The 20,796-nt window shown below is 40.4% G+C and overlaps 2 protein-coding genes across 2 annotated transcripts in view; one reads left to right on the top strand and one right to left on the bottom strand.

Annotated features, from left to right (window-relative positions):
* The window catches only part of LOC120722292 (transmembrane protein 65-like), a 45,363-nt gene extending 39,377 nt beyond the window's left edge, over positions 1–5,986 (top strand). Inside the window, exon 8 of the mRNA XM_040013228.1 lies at positions 975–5,986. Coding sequence (XP_039869162.1) covers positions 975–1,124 — 150 coding nt within the window. The 3' untranslated portion in view covers positions 1,125–5,986. The remainder of the gene's footprint in view (positions 1–974) is intronic.
* Positions 5,100–20,389, bottom strand: mboat1 (membrane bound O-acyltransferase domain containing 1). Its single transcript, XM_040013226.1, has 13 exons — positions 20,080–20,389; positions 19,476–19,621; positions 18,432–18,509; positions 16,863–16,958; positions 15,355–15,410; positions 14,914–14,968; positions 12,423–12,615; positions 10,843–11,035; positions 10,621–10,724; positions 10,438–10,502; positions 10,217–10,349; positions 9,676–9,827; positions 5,100–7,665 (listed from the first exon to the last, which is right to left on the bottom strand). Exons 1-13 carry the CDS (start codon positions 20,167–20,169, stop codon positions 7,500–7,502), a joined length of 1,527 nt encoding a protein of 508 aa, XP_039869160.1. The 5' UTR covers positions 20,170–20,389; the 3' UTR covers positions 5,100–7,499.
* Between the last annotated feature and the right edge of the window lie 407 nt (positions 20,390–20,796).

The following is a 20,796-nucleotide window of genomic DNA, read 5'->3' on the forward strand; positions in this document are numbered from 1 at the left end:
CGCTCCCCCACTGAGCGGCTCCTGATGTGCGAGTGAAACCACTGCAAAAAAAAGTGTTTCTGTTGCATTTCTGTGCAAAATGCACATCAAACCAGGACAGGCCCTTGCACGCTGACAACTCAAACGCGAGTAACACAAGTCTGTGTGACGGGGCCCAGCTTTCAAATGTCATAAAAGGAACTGGGACCTGGCGATCTTTAATATGCTATAAGTGCTGAAGCATGAAATATAATAAGCTACAGTGATTAGTCTGGCACCTGGCTGGTTGCTAAAGGCTGCTGTGGCTTGTGAAGAAATAGTTTTTAATAAATACAAGCCAAAAATAACATATCGGTCTTTGGAGATTTTAAGTGTTTGCTTCCAACCCTTTGTTAGCGTTACAGTAAAGAGGGAAGGTGTGGCATGAAAAGCACCGAGCTCAATAAAAAGAGACAATAAAGACCAATTTACAGTTACATAAACAACTTGTAATGCTCCAAGTCACAGTTATAAAAAGACAATTGGTTTTACATTTGTGCCTTTATTGAACCTAGTGAATTTTAACTCGCGCTGCAGGCTGGAGAAACCTGCCCACCTCTGTGTAAATGACTTCTCCACAGGGTTCGTGGATTCAGCGGCTCCAGTTAAGGAGACCAGATTGGAGATGTGGGTTGTGGATATGTCAGTTCGTATAAATTAAGGCCACTGTGTCTGTTTTTCAAACAGAAATCAGCTTTTTTCAGTAAATAAAGGAGTATAGGGATGCACAGAGGCTAAGAAAGCTGAGGGTGTTCATCAGACAGCAATAAGGCGGGCTTTCTGCAAATAAAAGAAAAAGAAATTTGAGGGTCTCTCAAGGATTTGCCCACCTGCAAAGATCACACCTAGAGAACAATATGCAATTCTGAAATAAATGAAGAATAATCCCACGGTAACAATGTGCAGAAATCCCTCCATCTTTGCTAAAATCTTTGTTGTCTTCTTCCCACCCGCAGGGTAAAGCCATCGGCGTGGGCATCGGCTGCATCCTCGGTATGTTTCCCCTCCTCTTCTTCAAGGACGAGGATGAGAAGAAAGAAGGCCAGACGGAGGTGAAGGAGCAAACGCAGTCGCCACCTGCTCCAACAGAGAGCAGCAATAATTGAGGCGATGCTAGAGACAAATACTATTCAGAATCCGTTTGAATGCTTGACTTAATCTGACGCCGACTGCTCTCGCCTTGTGCGCTGGAGCGTATGGAAATATCAGTGAACTCCATACGGTCCAATCGCACGGCTCAGTCGAACTATCTGAGGTATTCTGAAGAGGATTTTAGATAATATTCGATCACAAACTCTGAACTTAAGCACAGGAGGCTCGTCATCTCTTGAAGAAACGACTGCTGCTACCTGATCCCGTAACCTCACTTCGTCTCGACTGACCGACACGGTCATTTGTCTAAGACACCTCCTCTAACCTCTGGCTATAGATGGCTAGATTGCATATAGGTTAACTGACAGCTTCATGCACCCCCTGAAATATTATAGGAGAAAACCCAGTTAGAGCTCAGTCATGTTATAAAGTTCTTGTTTTCGGTCAGAAATCTTGAAAACCTTACAGGGAAGACGGAACGAAGTCAGTTTAGTGTTCCAGATCAGCCAATGTTTAAACACCTTTTCCGTGTTTCCCTGTCAGTTTTTGGTGGTTATAAACCAAGAACACGGTGTCTTCAGTTCCTAAAGCATGTAAGCTTCTGGATTTGAGCAAGTTCTGCCTCATCCACAGACCTTGACAACTAGTCCGCTGCAGGTGGTTAAAGCTGTAACACCTGAAAGCTTCTTCTTCTCCTCAGTGATGCACTGCATATGTACACCTCTGCCAAAGGGTTCACACAAATCACTGAAGAAGTTAAATGTATTTAAAAGTCCTACAAAATATTTTAAAGAAGAGGCAGAGGGAGGAAGAGGCAGTGAACAACGATATGAAGTATAAACTGTGGATCACCTGGATCCTCTTTCCTCATTTGCACTGATCCTCCGGTTCATATGTCCGCATTTGCACCCACTAGACGAAATATAATATATCCCCCTCAGAGGTGAGATGATATTCAACCTCTTCTGAAAACAGCCACACGTAGAGGTGGAGGTTTGGGGGGAGATGAATGTTATTTTGCATAACGTGACTGCTGTAGTGTTTTCATTTTGTGAGATTAACTGTTACGGTGTGTGCAGACGGGCTGCATTTCTTCCTGTCCCTCACTTCTATTGTGTGTTACTGCCCTCCGCTGGCCGATAGACGGAGATCTAGTTGTTTTCTTTCAACTTGGTGGACCTGCTACGAACCCCCCCACACACACACACACACACACACAGGCTTTAATTCGCCACAGCTCCCACAAACCTTAGCTGCTAGTCTCCCCCGGTCACAATTTCCAACTTTCCTCACATCGCTCTTCACCCTGTAATTATTTTTCTGAATGATTCTCCTTCAGGAGCTGCACTGATGAAGTGTTTAGAAATATACGAGAGGCAGCTCTGCGTCACAGCAAATGTATTTATTTTGTTATAATATTCAGACTGGTATTCATGTACGTTTGTATTGTGTTTCTTCTCTATCTCAAAGGGCCGTGAAAATATTTATCAGCACAAAATATACCTGCGTGAGTATATTTTAGCAGCTTTCTATGCCATGAAGGACCCAGCGGCTGACCGCTTTATGTTACAGTCTGAACTCACTACGCTTGTTCTAAAAAGACTAAGGAGACCCTGTATACCCTGTATATGACTGTTTTCAATATTTACCGCGTGGGTAAGAGTGATCCTGAAGAATGATAATAATGTAGAAAATGAACGCGTACATATATGTAGCTAGGATTTTTGAGTTTTTTATCTTGATTGCTTGATATCCACCTTGCATGCACTGTTAATAAAAAGAAACCTTAATTTAAAAAGACAGTATGTTGTAAGGTTGTGCATCACAGCAGGATGACTCACTGGTGGAGGATAAAGGAGAGGTAAAGTACTCATGCTGGAATAAGATGCACAAGTTATTTAAAATAAATAAAAACTATTTTGTGGCCACAAAGAATCATGTGCTTCAATTTAAGATGGCTAGCGATAAACTTCAGTTGCTTAAAATTGGATTGTCTGTTCAAAGCAAAAAGGATTTTATGAAGGATGGGAAAGGTTTGCAGTAATAACAGCAATTTGCCTCTTTGAACCGCGCCGTTAAATGGCCTGTCCCAGGCTTTAAGGCTGTCTTCAGTGTGTGCCAGCCGCAGTAAAAACATATAATCTCAGTTAAAGTATGGTAATATGACGGTTACTGCCTTTTCCTGGATACCATTTAAAATACACGACTGAAGTTATTGTGCTATTGAGAGCCACCAAGATCTCCAGTTCACAGAAATTTTGAGCTGCGATCTCTTTTTGTTGTTGTTTTTTGAAAATAAGGTAGAAAAAAGAAATGTTTGAATCCAGCATGCTGCAGTCAAATGCATGCATTGAGGATCTTTTTTGTTTGACGTTCTCGTGTTCCTCGAATGCTGTGAGTTGGTAAGTTGTTTAAATTCATTGCATTGGTACAAGCAGGAGCTGAGATCAGCTTCATCTTTCTAGGAAACTTCATTTTAGCCGAGAATAATCAGTTTGCCCAGTTGCTCCTGTGTCGTGATGGAGTCCAAGCGGCTGAAAAATTCATGTTTTGCTGTCTGTGAAGGTAAAGATGTGCTCTGTGCAACTGTATAAAGAATAGAACCATTAAAATAATCCTTAAATATAATGTAGATGGACAAAACTGGTGTAGATTATAGGAGTATGTTGCTGTGTTTTGTTTCAGAATTGATCTGCTTTGATTAAAGTTGCGACCTGGCTGCAAACATCTTCCCTAGTGTGGACTTTGCCAGAATGTTCTGCATGAGGACGCTGTTTTTAAATGTATGTAATGTAAATGCGTGGCCTGCCATCAGGCTATCTGCAAATGATGATTAATTTTGCCTCTTCACACCAACGCAGTGGATGTTAAATCAAAGTATCAAGATGGAATTGAAGTGCAGACTTCCAGGTTTAATTCTCAGGGTTTAGCAAAAGTATTTCATTCACTGTTTAGGAATTACAAGCATTTTGAAAGTCATTTCAAAATCTTTGCCTTTGGATCATTAACATTCTGTCAGGTTGGGAAAGCGAAGCTGTGCTTTTCTTCATCTGATCCAGGAACTTCCAGCCTCTCCTCCTTTTTTAATATCTCTTCCTACTCCTGTGCAAGCGTTTGGATCAAATAGTAGCAAAGATTTAGGAGGACTAGCACAGAATGCATGAACAAATGAAAGACAAGGACTGAGCCTGAACAATAAGTGGAGGCTTTTTCTTGTTTTATATTGTTCATTAAGGACAGTTAAATTTTGTTTTATTTGTTTCGATGATGAAATGTATGATAATCTTTCCTTTTTTAATTCTGTAATTTGATCAAACTTCACAGATTAGTCATTTTTTCCATCCTGTACATTTTTGTAGCTTGTGTGGAAAACTTATCCAACTTGTTTCCACATTTTTAGGTGACAGGTTGAGGATTTTTAAGAAATATGCAAACACTACAGCTGACTAAAAAAAAAAAAAAAAGGTGCATACTCTCACCTTTTCTAATCCCTCTAGATGATTGGTTATATTTGCAAAAACTAGCTGTGCAAGCATCCATACTTTTCTGATCAGCTGTTGTTGTTTTAATAACAGCTGAGGTATTTGAGTCTCTCTAAAATGAAAACAGTCAGGCAGTGTAGTGATTGTTCACTTCATTTTATACATGTTTGTTTTCCTCTCGTCTTGCCTCACAGTTGTCATTACGTGACTGAATTCAGGCAGAATCACTGCACACGCACACACACCCACACACGTCTGTGTCACATGGGAAAAGACGTGACACAAGGGACGAAGACTGAGCCCCTTTGAGAATATCATCCGAGGTTAAATTGCTGAGGGGAGAGGCGTCGCATGGAGAAGGAGAGCAAACTGTAAGAACGAACACCGCAAATGTTTTCTTCTGACATCAGAAATTGTTTGTTCCTAAAAGAGGTTTTACAGTCACATCTTCAGAGCACAAAAACAAAAAGCGTCTTCATTATAGTTTATAATAAACCTGCAACAGAGTTTCATTCGAGCTTTATTTGTTACTCAGACTTTCCTCCACACAAAACACTAAAATGGAGCACTGCTGTAATCAGAAAATCTCACATTCTCACAGTCAGTACAATTAGACAGCAAACATCATCAAAGAAAATACAAAAATATCTTCAGTATCGGTATTAAATCATTTAAATAGCTGCTCATCAACATATTCATACTGTAAATCTGCCCCTCTGCTCGTCTTCCTGCTCTAAAATCACAGCGCCGACACAGAAACCCGTGGAGCCACAAATATGTTGCCGGGTTAATGAGGCCTGTGGGTACCAAGTGTAATACACTCACACTTTTTAGACCCAAATGTACTCATGTACGTTCAAAGATTACCATATTCAAAAAAATTTAATAGCATTTTTAACTTCCTTTAAAATCTTTAAAATACCCTGGTATGTCTATTTTTTAAGTGTTAAATTCATGCTTTCTCCTCATCCCAAGTTTTGTGAAGCAGCTGTAACATCACCTGATATGTCAAAAAGTCAAGCCTCAAAGCAGAGCCTTAATAAATTTAAGGGTTTAGTCAGTATGTAAAAACTGAGCCAAACAGGCAAACATTTTCTGTCGTTATCAAGTTTAGATTAAATTCCAACGCGGATAATAAAAAAACATTAAGATTGTTCTTCCAACGTGATTAAACGTGATGCACTAGGCAACTTGTATAATGCATTGTAAGACATTTTCAAATGTGATGTGCATTTTCTTTACAAAACAACATCTTGCACTGCAACTCGTGTTATAACAAAAGTATTGAAAAGCTATCACATAGCTTGCAGATAGCACCATTAAAGAACAATCCGACTGTGCCACCTTTAAAACTACTAATGCTCCAAAATCTATAATCAGTCCTAAAATTTAAAAAAAAAAAAAAAAAAAGTACTGCAAAATAAATTAAAAAGGCAAAGGTGTCTCGTGTTTACAGTCTGTAATCTGCACATTAACTTCTAGTTTTTCAGCATCATCTGTGCAAAGGGAAACGCTTGTGCAGGGAAGAAAATGAATTCTGATGCAACGCCATCGTGTCACATGGAAAAATGGCTGTTTATGTCAGTCAGATGACTTTTCTTCATGACTTGGCTCAGCTCAGTTCACACAACCACCAGATGTCTCTGTTAAATCAAACCTCCGCTGCTACAAAGAATCACGGAAACATCACTTTTTCAGATCATAATTTCCATTATGAGCCTTTTCTCAGTTTCCTTGACATTTTGCCAACAGGGACTGAGCACTGTGCACATTAACTACCTTCACTTTTGTCACTGTTAGAGAAAAGGGGATTTTCAGTAGAGGAATAGATCGACTTTACTAATTTAACTATGGGAAGTGTACTTTGGCTTTCAACCAACAGGGGCAAAAGATTTCATTTTATTTCTTACCTTTTCCTTTTTGTTCACAGGGACTGAAGCCAAGAAATATAGAAACTATAAAATACTAGTCTCCTCACCTGAAGGAGCTGCCATACTCATTAAAAACATTAGTAATGATTAACAGTAATATTAAGGCTTCCACTAAAAAGCTTAAGAGCTCCATGGTCTGATTAGTTTTTCATGTGGTTTTAATCCAAGCCAGTAAACAGTGGAAGTATTGTGACGGTTCATGATTAGGTCCACACACTCGGGGGTCACTGACAGTGGCTGTTGGGATATAACAGTGGGGCGAACCATCACCCACACAGATCTACAAAATCCTCTGGTCAGAGCGAGTACAGCGGGTGCAGCCTCCTCTTGGCATGCTCCTCTGCAGCCTCACAAGGGCAGCCTTTGTGTGCCGCCCGAATGCGACCGAGTACAAACATGTCTAAGAGCGACTATATGTGCGTTTTTGTTTCCTAGTGTCTATTTATGCATGAGTTTGCGTGTGCATGTGTCCTGGTATTTGTGGCCCGTTTATGAGCTGCTGACCCGCTGTGCTGGCTGAGATCCCACCAGTCAGTGGGACAGCACAGATTGAGGACAGGAACGAAAGTGAGTCTCAATACTCTCTTCACACTGTTGTATTGTTGTTGGAGGAGGCAGGCTGGTGCTGGTGAGATGGCCAAGGAGGGAGGAAAAGCTGCAGGGAGCGGGAGTAGGTAAAAGGGGAAAGGGGGTTGGGGCCAGCATTCTGGTGGCGGTGGCGGTGGTTGTACCAGAACCATTTCCTCAGCTGAGGTTTTTCTTCAGTGTCTGCCTGATGAGCTTCAATCATGGGAGAGGGCTCTCCCCGTACACATCCAGTACCATAAGTACAAATTTCCTTTACTCTGTATAGTCAAAAAATAAATAGCACAATGTTTTCCCATTTCAAGCTGGCTGAATGCCCTAGGGATACTCATTTGTCTTTGAGAGGAGACAGAGTCCTAAAAGCCTGGTAAAAGAACACGAAATGAGATTTTCAGTCTTTGTCATTGTTGTTGGAGTGAACATGCTGGCACTGGGCTGAGCACGGAGCGGAGGAGGAGACAGAGGAGGTTTTGGTGGTGGGTTCCCTGGGTTTATGTTTGCGATGCAGGGCGACTGCAGCCAGAATGCTGATTATGTGCACGTGGAAGTACATGGACCTAGGTGGGAAAAACAGAGTGGAACTTTTATTATGTAGGGAAAAAAATGATGCAGCTAGATTTATACTAGATTCATTAATAATTCAGATTAGAAACGAGCAACAATATCACACTTTGTTGTATGAAACCAGAGACACTTCCTCAAACTTAACTACTAACTTATGACAAGAAACCATGCGCATTGTGTTTACAATGGGGCAAGCAGTCATCATATGTTTCAAAACTAGTCACATGGCAACAACATAATGCATTTAGGCACGTGAGTATGGTTAAGATGACCTGCTGAAGTTCAAACTAAGCAACCGAATGAGAAAGAAAGAAAGGTGAAGTGAGTGACTTTGGATGTGACATGGTTGTTGGTGCCAGATGGCTGGAGTATCCTGAGCATTTCAGAAACTGCTGAGCAACTGACAATTTCCCACACAACAGTCTGGTGGTCCAAACGGTTAAAAATAAATAAATAAAATAAAAATATATCCACTAAGAAGCAGTTCTCTGGGTAAAAATGCCTTGTTGATGCCAGAGGTCAAAATGGCCAGACTACTTTAGAGCTCATAGGAAAGTAACGGTGATTCACATTATTACACCCAAATAATTACAACCAAGATATGCAGAAGACCATCTCTTAATGCACAATAGTAGCAGAAAACCACACCATGCTGTCAGCTAAGAACAGGAATCTCACAGTGGCTCTCCAAAACTAGACACTGGAAAAACGTTGCTTGGATAAGATGCTGATGAGTTACAATTTCTGCTGCCAGATTCAGACGTTAGGGTCAGAGTTTGGTGTAAACACCATGAAAGCATGACTCTACAAGGCACGCCCTGCATGGTATTAATGGTTCAGGCTGCTGTTGGTGGTGCAATGGTGTGGGGGACCACACCTTGGTACACTTTGAGCCCATTAAGCTCAAACTGACCTACCTGACTATTGTTGCTGACCATGTTCATCCCTTTGTAACCACAATGTAACTAGTTTTTAATGGTGCTACCAGCACAATAACACACCATGCCAAAATGCAGAAAAAAATTAACCCCAAAACTGGTTTCTTGAACATGACAATGAGCTCACTGTACTCAAATATCCTCCACAATCAACAGCTCTCAATCTAAAAGCACCTTTGGGATGTGGTGATTTAAGAAATTCACATCATGGATGAGCAGCAAAGAAAATCTGTAGCAACTGTCATGCTTTTGCATGTCAGTATGGACTAATGAACCTAGGTGAACCAATGCTGCGAAAACACTGAAGCAGGGCCTTCAAAACTATACCATGCTAATAATACCGGTATTAGCATGCTAATAATACCGGTATTAGCATGCTAATAATACCGGTATTAGCATGCTAATAATACCGGTATTAGCATGCTAATAATACCGGTATTAGCATGCTAATAATACCGGTATTAGCATGCTAATAATACCGGTATTAGCATGCTAATAATACCGGTATTAGCATGCTAAACCTAATAAAATGGCCAGTGAGTGTGGATTAAAAATTGGTTCTAAGACCATCAAAATACACACGAACATGAAACATCACCGAATTGTTTTATGTTTTTAAATAGTAAAGGATTTTTAAATACTACATAAACACACAGCTGCGTGCTCCTATATGGTCTACAGGTGTGCACACACACATTTACTGCAGAAAATAAGGAAATAAAGGGGATTTATTATGCTAGAGCTGAAGGAGAATCTAGAGCACTGCAAAGAGCAATCTCGGGGACTTGCCCTTACTTCCTGTCTCTCGCTCAACTGTCAAAGAGAGGAAATGTGGCCAAGAACGGTTTATTGACGCATGATATAAGAACTGTTGACAATCCACTTGGCATGCCTGTGGTTACAGTCAGCGTGATTACGCCTCTTTGGAAGTTTATGGATGTATGTACAGGGGTTCCTGCTCACCTTCACATGTATGAGTACATAGAAAGATTAATAGAACGCAGAACCACACAGCTACAGAGTTGAAGCAAAAGGATAATTTGATTAAAGCGGGGTATGACGTACCTGTAATAAACTATAGTGTGGTCAACTGCAAGAAGGAGAAAAGGCATGACAGTGTAGCAGATGGCCAGCTGTGTGGCTGCCCAAGTCAAGATGTCATAACCCAGCTTCATGACTCTGGAGCCCAGGAAGTAATGACGAATTGACCTCCGTATCTGGTGGGGAGAGGCAGACGGACAACAATTATCGTTTAACAGATGACAGGATTAGTGTATTCAAGGAAAACTTTTGTTGAACTATTTAATTAACATGCGAGAAGCAGAAAGTGCCAAGTGCAATAAAAAGTCAGTTAAAGCTGTTCCCAGAGAGGTTTTGTTTGAACAGGCACCAAAAACATTTTTAGAGCCACTTTCATACTGATAAGATATGTTTTTGTTTGTAGTTGTACTGAGGAAACTGAAATATCCTTAATCTTCACAAAGCTACCGTTGTAAATGTAACAAGAGCTGTCCCATCTATTCATGGTCAGTTTGTGTCCATACAGTCCGATTACCTTCCATTTGTATTTTAGAGCATTACTTTGCAGAGAATGTAGACAACTTACAGCTCTTGCTGCTATGGTGATGGGGATGGCGGTGAGGAAGGTAAAATAGTACCCTGGATAAACACCATGCCACAAAGCAGACAGGATAAAGGTCAACGCCAAACGGTGCTTTGGTGCTGGGTCATAGCACACCCTGAAAAAGGAACGGGTTGAGAATTTCACTTTTTTTCCCCAATTTTCCGACTGTGCACACAATTTGATTTCACACTCGCAACACTTACGTTTTAAGCCAAATTCCTGTTCGAATATTCCAGTTGTCTATGAAGGTCTTGAAGCTGGTTGCTGTCTAAAAGAAAAAAGATCAGTAGCTACAATAAGAGTGTGCTCCAGTGTCTAATTAACTCACAATTGGACACAGTGCTGAAAGCTCATGCTCTCGATTTTAAGCATCTGAAACGCGGCACCTCAATCCCGATGATGTTGAGGTTGCTGATGAGGTCCCAGGATGGCTTTCCATGTTCATCCATCCCAAGGAAACCATATCCCGCAGCATTGTTGACTGCATCAGCTGACAGAGGAAGAGGAAGATCATCACATGACGTCCGTGACATTTGTCCCCAGAAGCAATAAAAAAACAAAACAAACTGGCCAAGTAAAACACACAGACGCACTAAATAAATACCCACCTAATGTCCAGGCGAAGTAGAATTTGGGCCTTGCAGCTTGTATGGAGAAGAAAGCATAAGTGAGCCTGGTGAGGAAGGAGGCTTGGCTCACAAAGTCGGGGTCAACGTTGTACTTTATGGGCAAGGACCGAGTGACAGTAAGGAAGAACAGCATACAGCCGGCGCAGACTAGCAGCTTATGACAAACGGCGTTCTGCAGAGAAAGCAAATTACTTCTGAGCACTGATAGAAGCACCATTACAAATGGAGAATATTAGGATTACCATTAAATCTTAAGCAACTCTCAAACTAGCAGAAATCAGCATCTATGGCTTAACTTAACCCAAGAGAAACCAGAAACAAACTATCAGTTTGTAGCTCTGCTCTAGTGGATACATTTAAAATGTTCACCACAGAAGTTACACATTTTCTTTGAAGCTGAAAAAAGTCCTCCTGGGTACCTCAGTAACATCTGACCTTCTGCGACTATATGTTTGTAGCAGATTTTTATCTAGTCCACATCAGCCAAGACCTTTCTATAGTTTTTTTATGAAAATGAAGCCACGCAAAACTTTAACCTCCCTACTGAAGGTATTTTCTGACTTATAGGCCCCCATGTAATTTATGTTAAAGAGGTTAGGTTGAAATTTGGTGCTTTTTAGTTTACCTTATTGTTTTTTCCAGCATAACTCCTTAAGTACAACAGCTATCACATGAAACAAATTTCAGCTATTAAAAACTGCAACCAATGTAATTTTACACCCTCTGCAAGTTTTACAATGTAAAGAAAAATCTAATTTTCTATAATCAACTTTCAGCGCTAGCATCACGGGATGCATCATAATTTTGATAGCAACTTTGCACAGATTTCAATTACTATAACAGAGTAACCGAAATAAACATTTATACCTTAGACGTTTTATTTGTTTTCTGAGAATTCAATAGAGAACTTCAAGGGTGTTTTCACAATGTTGGATAGATAACAGGTCAAAAGAAGTTACATCATAGCAAGGTCGTTTTGCTCTTTAGTCCTTAAAAATCCTGGCTTGCTAACGTGAACTTTAAGGGCCTGTAATTCCAAAAATATTCATTGTGCGTAGGTGAAATTTTGCACATCTTTATTCAATTTAGACTCCTCTAAACACCTGTTCTAAGTTTTATCTACTCTTGTTTCTGTAGGATATCAAGAAGGCCAGATCCTCATGTCAATTCAGACACGCAACTCTTGCTGTGAACTTGTGTAAACTTATTTCCAAGGAACAGCCAATCAGAAGAAAACTAGCTAAGAAGATGGGGAAGAGAGTCAAAATGACCTACTTCAGAAACTGAATCAAGTGTAAGCATGCACCACATCCCAGTAAAAGAATTATTTTTGAACTGTGAATGATGTAAAGTAAAGGACAGTTCAAACGCTCTTTCAATAAAACAAGAACAAGAAGTAAAGCCACTGTAGTAAAGTTACAGAGATTCCAACCAATGGAAGAAGAAACATATTGCTGGATAAGCATTTAATCCCCCTCCTGATAAAACAATAACCTATCAATATAAAAATGAAAATAGTTAAAGACTACAAGAGTAGTAACCAGTATTCATGAACTTACCAGAGGTGATGGGTCCTGGGTCTTATTGTAGCCATTCTGCCGATTACTTGAGGCATGCTGCTGCTTGAGCCTCGTGCTGATGTGTCTGCCCTCTATGAAGTCTATGTACTCTTTGTAGTTACTGCATGGCCCCACCAAGACACTCAGAAAGTTCAGATTGTAACTCAGGTACTCGATGAGAGAAGGCCTCACACTACAAAGAGACGAGGCAGAAATCACTGAAAAGAAACAAACCTTTTCGGAACACTAACTGAGATCGCTTTGAGTGAAACGTGACGGTGCTACTTTAGATTTTCTTCCAAGGTGATCTGAGAAATACATGCCATCTAGTTTTAAATTAAACATCCAACAGGTCATGATCAGTCAGCATCATTGCATCTTTAACTCGGTTTCTCTGACCCTGTACATATACCAGCTGCCGAGCAATAAAACGAACCAGGGTGGGTATTAAAACCTGACCTAATTCATGACCAAATGCGCTTCCATCCATGTTACAAACTATGTGTAATATTTACAGTACAGGAGAACTTGTATGCAAAACTGGAATAAGGACAATGTCTGGTCCCTGATAAATAAGAACAAAATTAGTCCAGTTAATCGAATATTTAAGTATTATGACAAACACATAAATTACCAGATTTACAGCTACTGGGTTATTGCACAGGTAGGCGGCTATATTTTATGGCTGCTTTTAAAATACATTTTAATTCATTTTAAAACGGCATGCATGGTACAGTCCACTGATAATGTGATTTCATGAATTCACATGCACAAAAATGTTTTTCCATGCAAAACGATGTCTCTTTTCTAAGTTCCCAGCATGCTTTTTTCCATAAATAAACTATTCACCATGATTTCATGTCCTTGTCATTGTCCTTCGTGGCTAAAGGAAAAGAAACAGTTATTTATTCTTTAAATAAGGTCCAAGTTCAGATGCACTGTTAAAGTATCTGCACATCTTTGCTGCACATGTAAACTTTACATTATAGGATTACACTCACCAGTTACGTTATTAGGTACACCTGCTAAACTGCTCCTTAATCCAAATGTGTAGTCAGTCAATGACATGGCAGCCACTTAATGCATTTAGGCATGTAGACACGGTCAATGCTGAAGTTCAAACCGAGCAGTACAGTATAGAATAAAGTTGAATTAAGTGGATTTGAATGTGGTATAGTTCTTATTGCCAGACTGGTGGTTCAGAAAAAGCTGATTTTACTGGGATTTTCTCACACAATTATCTCTGGAGATGGTCAGAAAAAGAGAAAATCTCCAATAAGCAGTGGTTCTCTAGGCAAAAAAGAATCGCTGATGCCAGAGCTCAGAGGAAAATCGCCAGATTGGTCAAGCTGATAAGAAGGCAATAGTAGCTCAAATAACCACTTGTTACAACTAAGAGCTACAGACGAGCATCTGTGAATAGAACATTTATCAACCCTTGAAGCAGATGGGCTGCAGCACTAGGTACCACACTGAGGCTACAACTCACACGAGCTCACCAAAACTGGACAGCACAAGACTAGAAAAGGTTACCTGGTCTGATAAGTCTTAATTTCTGGTGCAACATTTGGGTCGGGGTCAGAACTTTGTGTAAACACCATGAAAGTATGGATCCATCCTGGTTTGTACGAACAATTTAGACTGGTGGTGGTGGTGTAATGGTCTGGGGGCTATTTTTGTGCCACACTTTGGGCCACTTAGCACTTTATGCGCATTGTCCAATGGCACAGCCTACTTGAGTATTGTTGCTGACAATGTCCATCTCTTTATGACCACAATGTACTCATTGTCTAATGATTGCTTCCATCATCATATCTCACATCATCGCAAACTGTAGTGGATTCAAAAGACCTCCACAGTCACAGTTGAATAGAGCACCTTTGAGTTGTGATGGTACAGGAATGTGAAATCATTCTGCATAATGAAGGTGTAGCTGACAAATCTGCAGCAGCTCTGTGATGCAGTCATGTTGACAAAGACCAGAGGTAGGCAACTCCAGGCCTTGAGTGCCAGTGTCCTGCATGTTTCAGGTGTGTCCCTGATCCAATCACAGCTGATCTATATGGCCAAATTACCTCCTTAGCATGTCTTGAAGTTCTCCAGAGGCCTGGTAACAAACTAATCATTTGATTCAGGTATGTTGACCCAGGGTGATATCTAAAACCTGCAGGACACCAGCACTCTAAGCCTGGAGTTGCCCACCCCTGATATAGACTAAAATTTGAAGAATGTTTCCAGCACCTTGGTGAATCAGTGCCATGAAAAAATAAAAGAGTTCGAAATGCAAAAGGGGGGCCAACCCAATACTAGCAAGTGTACCTAATAAAGTGGCTGGTATATGTAAGTTTATCTATGCAGACTTGAAGGCTAAAATCAGAGACATAGGAAAATCCCACAGAACTCTAGTCTGTTAAAATCAGACTCTGTTTAAAAAAACCACACACACAGTTACCACTGTAAGTTACTAGCTTGCTTTGCTGTGTAAACTTACTTTATAGCCATGAGCTTCTGCTCCTGTGTCAACTGTTCAGTCTTCTTACACATACCTGAAAAAAATATGGAGTTGTTGATATCTTTAATTCCCCCCTCCCCCCTTCTCTTGTCCTTCTTTAACAGATGTTTAATTCTGACTCTAAGAGACTTTTTCACTGAAACACTAACAACTCACAATGGAAAAAAAACACACAAATGTTACTAACAACATCAATGACTGCACATTTTGTGGCTCACAATTATGACTTCGACATTACATTAGAAGAGAATCAGAAGGACGCGTTTTAATAAAAGCCTAGGCTACATGTTTTACAACAGGTGTGAAAAATCTGTGTAAAAGCCTGTCATCCCTGTTAAGTTACTCAGACAGCATGCTGTGAAAGGCTTGCCAATGTGCTGAGCTTCCATATGTATGTGTGCATCCACTTGTCTGACTTACCGTCATGGAGCTGGAAAGCCAACGTGGTGAGCTTCTGTGTTACTATCATCAAAGGTCTGGGCAGAGAAAGATGGTAAATTATTGTTTTTAATTTATCTTAAGAAGTTTAGAAATTGATGCTCACAACCTGTGCCTGATTGTAGGTGGGCAAATTTGAAAAGATTTCACTTTAATAATCATTTTAAATTGTATAAATGTTGCAAGTATGATAGCATAGCAATTCTAATATATGTTTTTGTTTTGTTTTTTAAGTGAAAGTAAAAACTTAAGTCATTTAAAGCATTACCAATTTAAGCACAGCACTTCCCAAGCTCACCGAGCCTCTGTGAGAGACTCTTGGATTTATTTACCATTGTGAATCACTTCATTCTTCTCTAGTTGTGGCAAATCAGGTCACTTATTAATCCAATGCAATACTTTCCTATCCCCAGAGCTTCATTGGATCATCGGGCCCCTTTTAAACCAGCACAGCTAGATTTTCAGCTTATCAAGCACACATTTAGGAAACTCATGTGAATGTGTGTCCACATATAAACTACGTCTCTCTTGCACACACACACTAGTTTGTGTTGGTGTGAGGGCTGCATTGTGTGCACAGCATGGAAAACTGAGGCAGAGAGAGGCTGGCCATGCGGCTGGCAGTGCCAGCTCAGTGAGAGCTGGCAGGGGGCTCTGAAGTAATGTTTTCAGCCAGTATGTGCAAAACTCCAGTACTATAGCATACAGGCTCCATTTTCCATTTTGTACATTATAGAGCGGGCATAGTACCTATGATTTTCATGTCAAGTGTCAATTTCAGTTCATGGAAATGCTCTTGAACAAATGCAAACAGACTTTAGAGATAATGGCTAGATGCATAACACCCTACTAAAGACAGAGCAAGAAATATAGAGGGAAACCAGAAATCTATCAGCATGAATGACTGCTGTTCAGTCTGACTCACACAACCTTTGCTCAGAAACAAAGTTAAGTAGTGAATGTAGTTTGTTTTTTGGGTTTTTTTGTACTGAATTGATACCGAAACATGAAAGTGTATCAAAAAATAAAATAAAATCTGGATCCCTAATTCAATATGGGATCACCAGAGGCTGACTCACAGTCCTGGCTGCTCATCTCTAAAGTCACATGGAGTCTAAATGAGGCTGCCAACAAATTAATCCGCACTGGAACAAGGCAAAGTAGCTGCTGCTGAATACAGAGGCCAGCAAAGTCAGCTGTCGCTTTATAAAGTATAACCACACATAGAAAAGCAGACATTTCCAATAAAATGGGAGGCAGAAAGCAGCCTAAGCTGGGCAGCGTCAACTGTGAACAATGCTGCTGCTATTTATTTTTTTTTCTTCAGTTGTTTTATATGTACACAAGGCTGGGGGAGTCGGTGTGTAAGCTGGTACCACCAAGGGTGGAAACTGATAACGTATCTAAACCTCAAATGTCTCCATAATGTGCTGTCACAAAGAAGGTGTGGCAAAGAGGAGAGAAAAATAAATGCTTCAGATTTTCCTCACCCAGAGAAGTCAGTGGAAGGTATTCCATAGTTAAAGATGAAGACTCGGCTCACTTGGCACGCAGTCAGATAGCCCATAGATATCACCATGGAATACCTGAGTGGAAAAGAATGACACAAAGTAAATAAAGTAAAGGGCAGTTCAATCAATCGTTTAATACAATACCTAGAAAAAAAGAAAAAGGACAAGCTGGTGTGGTAACAGTTGAGTCACCAGCAAATGCATTTGAGGAGATTAAGAAGTTTCCTTAACTTATGAGTCATTAGAAATTACTGGAAGTGATTGTTGCCTCTCTGGGTTACTTCACAAAAATTAAAAAAAAAAAAAAAAAAAGTGAGCATAATGTTTCTTTTTTTTTTTTAATATTTGTGCCATTTACACTACCTCTAAAACTTCCAGCATGGTTTAACTTTAAAAAGACGCAACTATTTCATCACACTCTCAAATGAAAAACAAAAGAATAATACAGGCACAGGTAAGAACTTGTGTTATTTCTGCAGGACTGAAAACCTGATATTCTGCTTTACATTTCACATTGTCAAAAAATTTTAAACAGTTACAAACATTGGCATATCTTAAAGTAATGATCACCCGTTGTTCTGATCGTTCCCTAGATTGTCCTGGCTTTTAACCTAAAATGTTCAATTACTTTGTTTCCCCGTATCAGTGACACAGAGGTGTGTGTCCAGAAGCCCATGTTGGGTTTACACAGTGTTTTGCCTCTAAAGCCATAGAACAATACCAGTTCTACTTTGCTCTACCTACAGGTAATCCTTGAATACCTCACCAAGATAACCGTACAATTTTGCTCTAGTCATAAAAAAAACAGAAAAGCAACAACTGCCAGACACACCTGAGCCATGCTGTCTGAAGTCAACACCCATATCCACCCAGACGTAATGGAAAATGTGCATGTGCTCTTAAGAGTTCCACTGAAACGCTGTAAACATGAAAGTTTCAACATCCGCATAAACACCTGCTAGCTATCTTCATGAGTAGACTGGTCAGGCTGGCATACCTGGCTGCCTGTCGCCTGACGTGTTCTCCAAAGGTTTCATGCCTTTAAAAAAGTACTTTCGTTCAGGCCACATTGGAACAGGAAGACAAAGGGGGCGAGGTGAAGTAGAATGAAGTCTTTCTTGGAATGCGCGGCAGGGAGTGAATGAGTGGTAAACTTCAAGGGCTTAAACTGAGCAACTTAGCCCACCTATGAAGTGAATGGCTTGTGGGCTGGGTTGATCTCGTCTGGCAAGTTTGACCTGAAAACAGCAACAGCTAGTTCTGCAGCCCTATCATGGTAAATGCAGTCCTGTCAATCACATACCGGCTTGATGAAGCAGGCACGTCAGTCAATGCAACCGGAAAGGTGTGTGCGCGATGAGAACGACTACAACCAGACCGACTAGGCTTAATTCATCGTTACAGGAATTACGGGCAAAAGAGCAACAGTTCCACAATCCATAGTAAGAATCCACTGGTGTTTCAGACTTTTGTTTCTGTCTTTCAGAATCCATTATATAGCCATTCCCTAGACTTTTATGTTGATTGGCCTTTGAGGCTTGAATTTACCTGTGCACATTGTTGAGGTCAGCTTTGATGATGATCAGGTAGTTTGCAACAACCACAGCCAGGATGTGAGATGAATACCTGCAGAAGTGACACAAAACATTCTGTAGGTCTTTTCAATGACACAGGCAGCATGCGCCAATACAACTTAAACACATTTCCCACAGATACCTGCTGCTAAAGCACTACAATACACACCCATACAAATACATGCGTTTCCAATTTGTCTCATGACCGCATACCCTCAGTGTTCTACTACAATTATAAGCCCGAGGCATTAAAAACATGTTCTAACTGTGCACCCAGGCCAGTTAGTACCATGGCTATTTCACTGTTGTAGGTTAGCATTGTCTTGCTGAAACAAACAATATGCATGTTGTCAGAGTGGCTATATTATTTTGCTCTAAAACTTACATTATTATTAATGTGGCCTTCACAAAAGGTGGATGATACCAATGCCTTGTGCATTAAAGGACCTAGACACCACAGATGATGCTGTAGTGGCAGGAGGCAGAAGTGTTTTCTTGATCTGGTTCACATGGATTATTTCAGAAGTGTTCCTGAGCGCATGCAATCATTTTGCCTACAGAAGGTCTGTTTTTAGTGCTGCAGCTTACTGCCTGAGGGCCTGAGACCATATTCTTAAAGAACTGTTGATCCAGTGGGCTGGTCTTTTTCTTCTTACGTTGACCTGCTACCATGTTTTAAGCACATATTTTTCCAAGGACAACACCATTTTTTCTTTCAACATTTAACACATTGCTTTGTAGTATTTTTCCAATTAAAGGTGTGATGTAAATGATTCATTAATCACTGCATTCTGATTTTATTTAAATCTTATACAGGTGGGCCCACATACAGCCCACTTTGATATTAAGTGAGGCTAGTGAAACTCATTGCCTAGACTGTTCTGTAATTATAAAATATAAAGTTTTTGTTCATTGACAGAAAACACTTTTTGAAACATGGACACATAAAATATCTTTGACTCGTGTACTGGAGAAAAAAAATGAATGGAGCAGTGTGTGAGACAGTGCCATACATTACCATCCAAAGCAGAAGACGAGAAAACCAATACCGAGGAGAGCGGCAACAAAGTGCCTGACCAGGGGACTGACATGGGCCGGGCTGAGGTAGAGACGAAAGCAGAAGGCAGCAGTTAAGGCAAACAGCTGGCATGTCAGAAAATTCACCTGTGTGGGAAGAGATAAAAAATGAGGGTTGGGGTGAACAGCAAAGAGAGATAATCAACAAACATTTCACGTTTTATACTTTTATAGGCAATTAAGGGCTTTAAGGTATATTATCATAGTGTACTATGATAGTGTAAAAATGTTATAGGGACATAAAACAGCAGCGTATGACACGTCACAGGGACTTTATCGTTATTTTTATTATTAATAATTTTCTTTAACACGACAGAATTTAGTTTTTGGACAAAGCCTCCAATAAAAGGACAATAATGTGGACGTGGACGACTTTTAAGGAGCCACGGCACGTGTGTCCCACAAGTGACACAAGGTTAATTGACGGAACATCATTTATGACATGAAATTTTATTTTTTTTTTAAGAAAAAAACCCAGTAATATATCAAAAGATTTTAATTCTTCCGAAAAAGCCCCACTGACTTGTGACTCACGCTTGTCCTACCTGATCAAGAGGAAAGCCCAAGTATTCACTGACAGGCAGCAGCCACTCGGATCCAGTGGTTTTAAACGGAGTCTGTGCCGGCTCGCCCATCCTACGCAGCTGTTCTGTCACGGCACCTCGGTTTGCCAGGTTATCTTTACGTGTGTTTGTAGCTAACTACGAACTATTTTCTGTGACTGAAATTCATCGTTTTCCCTTGAGCGCCTGTGACAAGTCAAACCAGTCGACAGACCAGGAACACTCCCTCCTCCTTCTTTCCCTCCCCGTCAGTACCAGTCGAGTTAGACAAAGGCAGGCGAAAAATAAATAGCCCTTCCGGTTGCGGCTTACAAAATAAAAGCCAATTCAAAGCGAATAGACCGCAGACTTCAACTAACCGCACAAATGTCTTCCAGCCTAAAGTCGTCTTTTAACCATACAATGTCCTAGAGTCCACTATTGGTGAATGGAGAGCACAGATTGCTATTGTGTCCAGGCAAACGCAAAGTTGACTTGTGTGCTTTTGTTTTGAAAACATCAGCTTTATCACGAAAGACGAAATTAACCCATAATCCCGTGTGCATTAGCGCCAACATCCTAGTTAAACTTTAACCTTTACTTATGATGTTAAAAGTTTTAACAAGAATGTTGCAGCAGTTTTAAAAACATAAAAAATGTTATTACACATAACTTCCGGTGTTTTTTCGAACTTAACATCTCAGAACGTGCGTTTTCTTT

The sequence above is a fragment of the Simochromis diagramma genome, unplaced genomic scaffold (assembly GCF_900408965.1).
Source record: "Simochromis diagramma unplaced genomic scaffold, fSimDia1.1 OVJJ01000618.1, whole genome shotgun sequence".
NCBI lineage: Eukaryota > Metazoa > Chordata > Actinopteri > Cichliformes > Cichlidae > Simochromis > Simochromis diagramma.

What these genes read in the sequence shown, in the direction of transcription:
- mboat1 (XM_040013226.1), bottom strand. Translation starts at nt 20,169, where the DNA reads ATGGGCGAGCCGGCACAGACTCCGTTTAAAACCACTGGATCCGAGTGG. An exon ending in TGGGCTTTCCTCTTGATCAG is followed by an intron (nt 19,622 to 20,079) that starts GTAGGACAAGCG and finishes CTTCCCACACAG; the next exon opens with GTGAATTTTCTGACATGCCA. An exon ending in TCACCATAGCAGCAAGAGCT is followed by an intron (nt 9,828 to 10,216) that starts GTAAGTTGTCTA and finishes TCTCCCCACCAG; the next exon opens with ATACGGAGGTCAATTCGTCA.